Source organism: Mizuhopecten yessoensis, unplaced genomic scaffold (genome assembly GCF_002113885.1).
Source record: "Mizuhopecten yessoensis strain PY_sf001 unplaced genomic scaffold, ASM211388v2 scaffold8123, whole genome shotgun sequence".
In the NCBI taxonomy this organism is placed as follows: Eukaryota; Metazoa; Mollusca; class Bivalvia; order Pectinida; family Pectinidae; genus Mizuhopecten; species Mizuhopecten yessoensis.
In genome coordinates this window covers 2619983-2629415 of record NW_018407390.1, presented here as the reverse complement: position 1 = coordinate 2629415, position 9433 = coordinate 2619983, and the positions used below count along the sequence as shown (strand labels likewise).

Here is a 9433-nt window from a genome sequence, read left to right as displayed (position 1 = left end):
ATTCAACATGGTATTGACGAAGTGTACGTATACTGCTGTCGAATTTTGTTAACAATGCATAGTACATTGTATTTGTTTCAGCACCATTTTTCTTCGAGGGGACAACTGCTAGTAAAGCAGAGATTATCAACATTAGGATTTGTTTTTTGAAAGGTCAAACAGCAATAATTAGCGATGCAAACTTTATTAAAGTATTAAAGTTTACTCTAACATTATCTTTAGCAATTCTATTTTCAGTCTTTGCAAACAAGATTAATGTTGGGACAACCTTTCCTTCCAAATTTTTATCTCGATCAAATGTTTTAATACGTACACAGGACACTGAAGTTTTTCGTTACTCCAAAAATAAACATAGACAAACATATTTTACAAATACATATTTTTTATTTTTTCATATAAAGTTTGAACATAATCCATTTTTTATGGCAGATTAATTTGTAGGCGACTCCCGAAAGATGATATTCCTGTTCACCAGCTCATTAGAGGGACAAGTAAAACAGCGATACCAGTAAAGTGTAAAACAGATATATTTCATACAGAGCTACACACCTACACCGTAAATGATTTGGGATTATGTCAACATAAACGTGCTACATGTTCACAATTAATGAAAGGCAAACACTTTAGAATTTACAAGGTTAAAGGTTATAAAATTAATATAAATGCATTCATATGCTTTTGACCTTGAGGTTTTCTAAATTCACCAACACAAGTAAGTCTTTTGTATGAAATATTACTGATTTACTTACACATATCACAGACAGCCTAACAATGAAAGTTGAGCCACCACAACAAATCTGCCAACAATGGATATTTTTTGTTTAAATAACATGGACAATTTGAGACCTACTCACACAAATAACCAGGTTTGAAAATAAAATTAATTATAAAATTTCAACAGCAAATTGGTGTTTATGTGTAATAATGATATTAAACAATAGCTATTAACACTTATCTAACTTTAGCTCTAGGAAACAGCCAGGATGAAATATAAAAATAATGACTTCCTAACTGTAATGTTCAGTAATATGTGTAACAGTTAAACAGTGCCAAGTAATACATACAATGTACATAAAGTGCAGCCATATTTTATCAAGTAAAACACAACGGTGTAACATATGTACAGAATACTTTATCACTACCAAGTACATGTAATTATAAAATAACCCATTAGTTATAGTTTTTTTGTTATAAAAAAATATACTTAGAAGCTTGAAACATTTATCTTTTTATATAATGGACATTTCTTTCGCAGTAAGGCAACAGCATGTACATGTGTAACATGTATTTGTAATTGGAAAAAAAATGGACAGTTATTAATGTATATATACAGTGTATATATAACATTAGCAGCACTTGAGAAAGACTCCATCCCTGCTATATTACAGTTTTGGACATCTGAAGTGTATTCTGCCAGCCCAGTTGATACATAGGATGATATACAGTTATAATATAAACCACACAAAGGCATTAACGTGTCAGCTTACTTCATGTATATTTACCAGCTCAATTTGCATACCTATATCAAAGCATGCCTTTCTGTTACATCATTATTAAATATAAATTATGGATGTATTGTCCATTGTCAATTATAATCTTAATCTTTAGTGTTGGATTCACAGTAAAATTAACCAGTTACCTTAGCTGACTGAATTAATTCCCAATTCCCGGTACTTGTTTTAAGCTATGAAAGGGGACAATTTTCTTGGCTGTCATGATCAGGTCATTATTATTGGAGCTACTTTCCCTCGCTACGTGCTCATTGTTACAATCCTAGCAAGAGAACAATAGCATCTGTTCACAAAGATTCTTCACTTTGGAACAAAAGCATTTCTAAAACAAGATATATACAAACTATGTTCTTAGTGAGAAGTATCACAGGTGTCTTATTCTCTTTTTTTAAACGCTTGATAGCATTTCTTGTTAGTATTTACACATCTCTGAAACATTAGACAGAAGTTGAAAACATTTCAGCTAAAACATGTAACATACATGTATCAACATAATTTATTTACATGTTAATGTATTAATTGTCTACAAAACTGAAAATATCCGTGTTGGAAGCATGTCTGATACAGGGTTTCTACTTGTTTGTGTCTGTTGTAAACTATATCTAATATCATAAACAGATACATAGTATTGCTTCAGTTGAGTTACACTGAAAATTGCATCTATTACTTGTGGACATTGCTAATTGATGCTAATGGTTAACACAGTGATTTTTGTGTTCATAGGTCCTACATGGACAGATATACATGCACACACTACGGGACGATCATATTGCTAGATACACTACAGACTTCTGTTAGACACTACATATACAAAACCACATGGGAAATATAGACAATGACTCAGATCACTCTCAGTCAAACAGGTACAAAATGGAGAAGAATCGAACCAGTAACCTTTCAATAGAATTTACCCCTATAGTAAAGTCCTAGCCGAGGACATACGATGTAACTACCTATACTTAGCAAGGAGATGCACTTCAATCTAAATTGTATATATGTGTATATTTTTTTCATTTAGCCAGGAGATATAATGTACAATGCAACATAATATTTACACTGTTCATATATAGCAAGGAAATGCATCCTATTAACAGCTATGGTCGTTTAAGGACGTGCCAGGTTTTGGTGGTGGAGGAAAGCCAGAGATCCCGGAGAAAAATCACCGACCTACACTCGAACCAGTGGTGGAGGACTAGTGGTAGCAAAATGTCCGACACCATAACCACTTGGCCACCACGTTAATACAATATAATCCAAACACTGATACTCTATAAACAATAATTATCTCAGAAACACTGATACTCTATAAACAATATTTATCTCAGATACACTGTTCTCTTTACACTTTCTTAACAACAAGATCTGTTTTGCTTCAGCTGTATTTAACTATTTTTGCAGTACTGTACTAGTTTTCACTATTTTAGCAGTACTTGTATGGTAAATCTACAAAACTGATATATCAGTGTCTACTCTTTATCAGTATAGACCTCACCTAAAAGTTTCAAACTTGATAACCTATATATGTATTTTTTCCACTAAAATGCCAAAACTGCACTGCACAAGATGCAAGCTGCATAAACTTAATTAGCGAGTAGACTTATATTGGTCTCCAAATTGACAGTTTATTGGCTATTAGACTTGCATTTTCTGCCTATTTAAATAATTATACAATAAAGGCTTGTATTTCCTGATATTACTGGTTCTCATCTTTAAAATAGTTCTATAAGGGTGGCCTTCATCCCGAGAAGAGTTTATCACCGGAAAAATATGGTACAGTACATCAACTTCTGCACAGAACATAGAACTTTACTGATGTTCTCTAGTGAATGGACAAAGCAAATGGTTCTAAAACTACTAGGTCAACAGTATGGACATAATTTACTTGTAAATTTAAAAAAAGATTTTTACATTAACGATGAAGAATGTATAACTCGATAAAATACCAATACAAATCTTCATGACAACATACATAAATTTTAAATACTACTATGATGATGATTGTTACTGGAATTAACATTCACAAATAAAATGGGTGGTGTATGGTATAAACATGATGAGTTTGCGGGTATAAACATGATGAGTTTGCGGGAATAAACATGAGTTTACGGATATAAACATGAGTTTGTGGGTATAAACATGATGAGTTTGTGATGACCTTCTCACACTGCAACAGCTGCAAATGTGAAGATACACAGTAAACTGGGTACATTACAGATTAATAAGACTATATACACGTTCTGGTAAGTTTACATCACAACACTTCAGTCTATGTACGACTCTATGTATGAGCCCGTTCGTGTTTCTGAACACCCTGCGAAGTCGTCCACAAACCCTGACGTGAAATCGTCCCCATCACTGTCTATCTTACTTTCTATTGCACTCTTTTTCTTGATGCTTCGCCGTTTTTCATTCTTAATGTAACGGTCACCACCACCTTGGAAACTTTCGTAGCTACTGCCACTTCCCTTCCGTGCTAATCGGGCGAGAGCTTTGTCATTCTGTACTCCTATCACCTTTGTGACGGACACTTTGGACTCTATGTCGTAAAACAAAGCCAAGTTTTGAGATTCTAAAAATGATGGGAGAGAATCCATGTGAGTGTCCAGTGGATTGGCGGCACAGGATTTATTTGGAAGGGATTCAGAGCTATTATAACTGAAACTAAGATCAGGTTCAAGGTCATGCAGAGAAAGAGGTCGTGAACCCTCACGTTTCCATGGTAAGGTTTCGTCGTTCCAGCGGACAAGGTATTTGACACAGAGCCCGATACACAGGTCCTGAAGCGGTGTCTTTGTGTCGGGTTTGAAGTAGTACTGATGACCAGTGCTGTTCATGATGATGTGGTCAATGTCCAGGAAGTCGCGGGACGCCCACTTGATGCGCTGACCCCATGTCTCCTCGCCATCGTAGTAGTGCAGTTTGAAGTCAAACTTGTCTGAAAAAGGCAGGATAAGTGTCACTTTACAAAACAGTTTGTACCACAGACTAACAAAAGGAATGCGTCTTAGTTATCCATGTGTATGGTTTTAGGGCTAGTTTTTAGAGAATGTCAAATTATAAGTGAATCTTGCTTGAAAATGTAACGGCATTAAGGGACATGATAAATAATAAATTTAATATGTGTTTGTTACAAAGCTAAGAGAGTATTGTATGGTAAGTAACCTGTCTGTACTACCAGCGCAGGGAAGAAATTACAGACGTCAGAAGTGTCTATTGTACAGAACTCCAGAAAAATAACATTAATCATTGCTAACTTGGCTATTAGTGAAAAGTTATGACTGCTTTCGTTTCCTGCTTCATTTACTTCTTACATAAAATATAGAGTAGATATCAAGGTCTAGCTTATTTGATTTCAAGGTGAAACAGAGTAATTGTTAAGGTCAAAATATAATAGGTTTACAAATTAAGTTCTAACTGATTTACTTGTTAAGCAAACACATAAGATTATAAACGGTATTATTTACTGAATGTGTTGACAATATATATAGTCTTGTTATAGAAATAGGAAAAGTTATTTCTTAAGGTTCTTTTTTTTCAAACTTTTTTTTTCTAAAATATTAATTGATTAACTAGAGCTATTTTCTGAAAGGGGTAACTCATATAATATTTTTTGTTATTATTTTGAAAATATCAGGGGAAAAAATAGAAAATAACAAAATTCTTGTCCTTATAGAATCTGAAACAACACAAAAAGAAAACTGTGCAGTTTTCAGAAAAGATCTTTTGACGTAAGTTTGTGAAAAAATCAATCTAATTAAAATTAGATCCTAATTCCCGTTCATTTACGATACTCTTATTACCCAATGTAAGAGTATCGTAGAGGAACGGGAATTCGGGTCTGATTTTAATTAGAAAGATGAAAAAATGCAATTTATCAGAGATAGAAAATATCAGTTAAACAGGATTTGTCCCATTCAGACAGCTGATTACACAAACTGGTGCTCAAATTCTCTTCCTTCATGATGTTGGCCATGGAATTTAATTCATAGTCTGCTAAAAAGATTCTGTATTACCTTAAATTAAGAATTAACACAAATTCTATACCTTTTACTTTCCTGTATCTGTTGTAAAGACATACGCTGTATTTAATTTCTTATACACTTTTTTACAGATGTAAGACCTAACAAATTGATATCTCTGGATGTTTTAAAATTTCGGGAATGCACAACATGTCTATTTTTATATACACTGGTGGGCAGTCAAAACTACAAGTCATACCATTGTTTACTGGTGTACTTATACCAGCCCCACCTAATTACACAGTATACCTGTGTACCTAACATATTAAATGACTGCCCCTGTGAGTACTATGTCTATATATATACACCAGGAAGAAGTTGATTCAGGACCTGACAAACACAATGACCAGCCTAGCAGTACAGAGGACTAGAATTATCACCAACTTGTTGACATATATGACAACCTCGTGTCAACTCTGTTACCTGTGTCCAGGACTCAACTAACTCAATTATTTCACAATAGGTGGTTGGTCAATCTTATCAAATTATGGCCAGAGTAGAATTTCTTTAGGTACACATCAGGAAGCAGATGATTCAGGACTCTGGCATTCTGTGTCTGTTCTGACATAATATAAACCCACAATGACCACCGCACAGTATGTGCCACGGACCAAAATTACCCCGAGTTTGGTAACATCTCCAGTATATGTACATAACCAAAACAAACTACTTCATCATTTTACAAGTGGTGGATAGTCAATCATTTACATTGAGTGGCTGGTCGATCACTTTACAACAGGTGGTCCATCAATAGCTTTACAATAGCTACACCTGTATTAGGTAACTTAATTGTCAGTTATAACCTGTGGCCGTGATATGAAATAGTGATACAGTATAAATACACTATATAACCTGTGGCCGTGATATGAAATAATGATACAGTATAAATACACTATATAACCTGGGGCTGTGATACAGTAAAAATACACTATATAACCTGGGGCTGTGATACAGTATAAATACACTATATAACCTGGGGCTGTGATACAGTATAAATACACTATATAACCTGGGGCTGTGATATGAAATACTGATACAGTATAAATAGATTTAATATTTAACTACAGAAAACACCTAGAATTTTTGGTTTGTTTGTGTTTTATGTCATATTAACAGCTATGGTCATTTAAGGACGTGCAAGGTTTTACTGGTGAAGGAAACCCAGAGATCCCGCAGAAAAAACACTGACCTACCGCCATTACCTGGCGACTGCCCTACGTAGGTCTCGAACCCGTGACCTAGTGGTGAAGGACTAGTTATAGCAGAATGTCAGACGTCTTAGCCTCGAAATACTACACGAGTACATGTATGTCAATATAGACAGCACAGGTGACTTTGGAAAGCCATCTGTTGTTGATTTCACGTAAATTATTGATTATACGTTATCTTTTCTGCAAAATCGATAACTACTACAAACATGTGTGACTATAAACCTGTTACTGATACAAGTAAACATAAAGAAGATCCAGAAATGTACTTTAACAATGCTTGGTGTTATTTTTCGAATGACTGCAACATTGTATAATTAAATGTGTAATTGTATCAGTCATTGTTGGGGGGGGGGGATCAAGTTTGCAATATAAGCATATATCTTTTAATAACTCGGTCACAGCTATATGTGTACTACATGTAAGGGAATGGGAAAGCCCACTAGTACAGGCAACACAACAAATAGAGCATACTATAGCCAGTCTTGAGAACAATTTTAAAATAAAACTTCAGAATATAAATTAGTAAAAAAGTAAAATCTTTAATGTTTATTCAACATATAAATTATCAAAATTATTTTTCTCATCATATTGATGGTAAAAATGGGTTGTGCAGATCAGGGTCATATTCCGGTATATTGTGTATCATCAATACTAACCTGGACTTCTCCACTTGGCTGAACACAAACAAAAAGGACCCTCTGGACATATGACCAAAATCGACAGTTTCAGGTGTCTCTGGTTTACTGATCCCTGTCAAAATAAAACCAATGCCATCAATACTGCGGTCAGAGGAAGGTCAAATAGGGAAATTTGCATAAAGTCTCTTGAACCAGAGTAAAAACCTGTAAACAAGAATTGTTGATGTACCCTGAAAAATCATGTCTGAACTATAGACATGTACAAAAATAACATCTGTTATATGATTACTGAAACCTCTATAATTCTGATCTCCAATCATCTATATACAAATATGTATTATCACAATATATACAAATATATTATATTTCTATATCTATGGATGATGCTTGGAAGATGCTAATTGGTAACAACTGTTAAGTCTCAGGAAATTTCCACACACACTATCAAGACAGGGTTTTTTAAATTTTTATTTTGGTGATCAGTCAACATTAGGGTAAACAAGTGTGTATCAGTGTTCACGTGTAACTGTTGGCAACTTCACAATTTGTAAAGAAACAACTCCGACATGTATGACTCATGTTGAGTTTCTCTTTGTCTCCGTAGAACTGTTGGATGAATGCACAAGAAATACTTCAATAACATGTCTTTCACAACAAACTCCTTTACAATATATACAATACAAGTAAATACATTTGGTCTGTTTTATTTTAGCTGGTCTTCCTCAATTGTCAAATAAACCAATATCAACCTAAACCACTACATCTACATTATATATTTACCGATCAGGCATATTAAATCTAAATTAATTTCCATCAGACAGGAAATATCTTAGCCATATTTAACCACAGCTGACATTTTATCCACCTTTACTCACAGCTATAATAGGAAACGTGAACATTAAAAGTTATATAACGAGAACCTTATTACTTATACAGGTCTTAAGGTCAAGCTCAGGGCTGTTTGCACCCAATAGCTCTTCCCTTTGTTTATGTACACAGGCTAGGATTGTCCTTTCCTTTGACAATAAGATAGACCTATATACCTACCTATCTTTTTGCACTGAACTATCTAATTAGCATACTGGAAGATTCAGTGGAGACAAATATCTATTTTTACTGAAGTCACAAAGGTAAAACTCAGAATTTCACCTCTGTATATGACGCCTCATATTTTAGAGGTCAAACTTCACATCAGTAGGTATATGGTGAAGGTTATCAGATGCAAATTAGTTTCTCAAAAGTGGAAAACCAAAAAAAAATATGTTTATATTTCCTTTTCCTTTTGTATGTGTTCTACAAAATTAACAATCCGTTGAGTGATTGCTATACAGAGATAAGAAAGTATATTTTACAGCCACGTGGTCTTTTAGAACTAAATGAAATGTTTTTAAAACCTCCATTGATATTGTGCATGTATGTGTCAAGGTAATAGGTTTTGCACATTAGCACTATCTGCATCAGGATGGCATCCCGATAAAACATACATATATATGTAGATTTAATTTTTATTGCTATTCACATGTAATGCCATGTAAATACAGAGAGCTTGTTTTTGTGAAAACCTGAAAATACATAGAAATAGAGACAAGAGGCCCAATGGGCCTGCATCGCTCACCTGGTATAAAACTGACACTTGTAACCTTAAAAGTGATCTAAAATAAAGCTACAGGCAAAATATCAGTATTTATGATTAAAATTCGTTTAAAAGACCCTGTTATTTTTTTTTAAAACATTTCACCCCTGTGATTGAAAGTCGAACAAAGTCATTATGTTGAACACATTGTATAGCCTTTCATCTCAGGATGCAACTTGCAAAGTATAAACATCCTGGGATCCATGGTTATTCATAAGAGGTTGTTTAAAGATTTTAAACAAATTTGACCCCTGTGACCTTGAATATAAGTCAAAGTCATTCACTTTAACAAACATAGTAGTCCTTGATCCCAGCATATGCTACTAACTAAATATCAACATCCTGAGCCTTTTGGTTATTCAGAACAAGTTGTTGAAATATTTTAAACATATTTGCTCCTTGTGACCTTGAATATGATTCA

At 34.0% G+C, this 9433-nt stretch overlaps 1 protein-coding gene across 6 annotated transcripts in view; it reads right to left on the bottom strand.

Annotated features, from left to right (window-relative positions):
* Positions 1 to 357: 357 nt before the first annotated feature.
* LOC110455041 overlaps positions 358 to 9433 on the bottom strand; it is a 38265-nt gene continuing 29189 nt past the window's right edge. For all 6 annotated transcript variants that reach the window (XM_021504938.1, XM_021504936.1, XM_021504934.1 and 3 more), the window contains 2 exons: positions 7398 to 7491; positions 358 to 4446 (listed from right to left, as the gene is read on the bottom strand). In XM_021504938.1, the coding sequence (XP_021360613.1) occupies positions 3773 to 4446; positions 7398 to 7491 (768 nt within the window). In that variant the 3' untranslated portion in view covers positions 358 to 3772. The remainder of the gene's footprint in view (positions 4447 to 7397; positions 7492 to 9433) is intronic.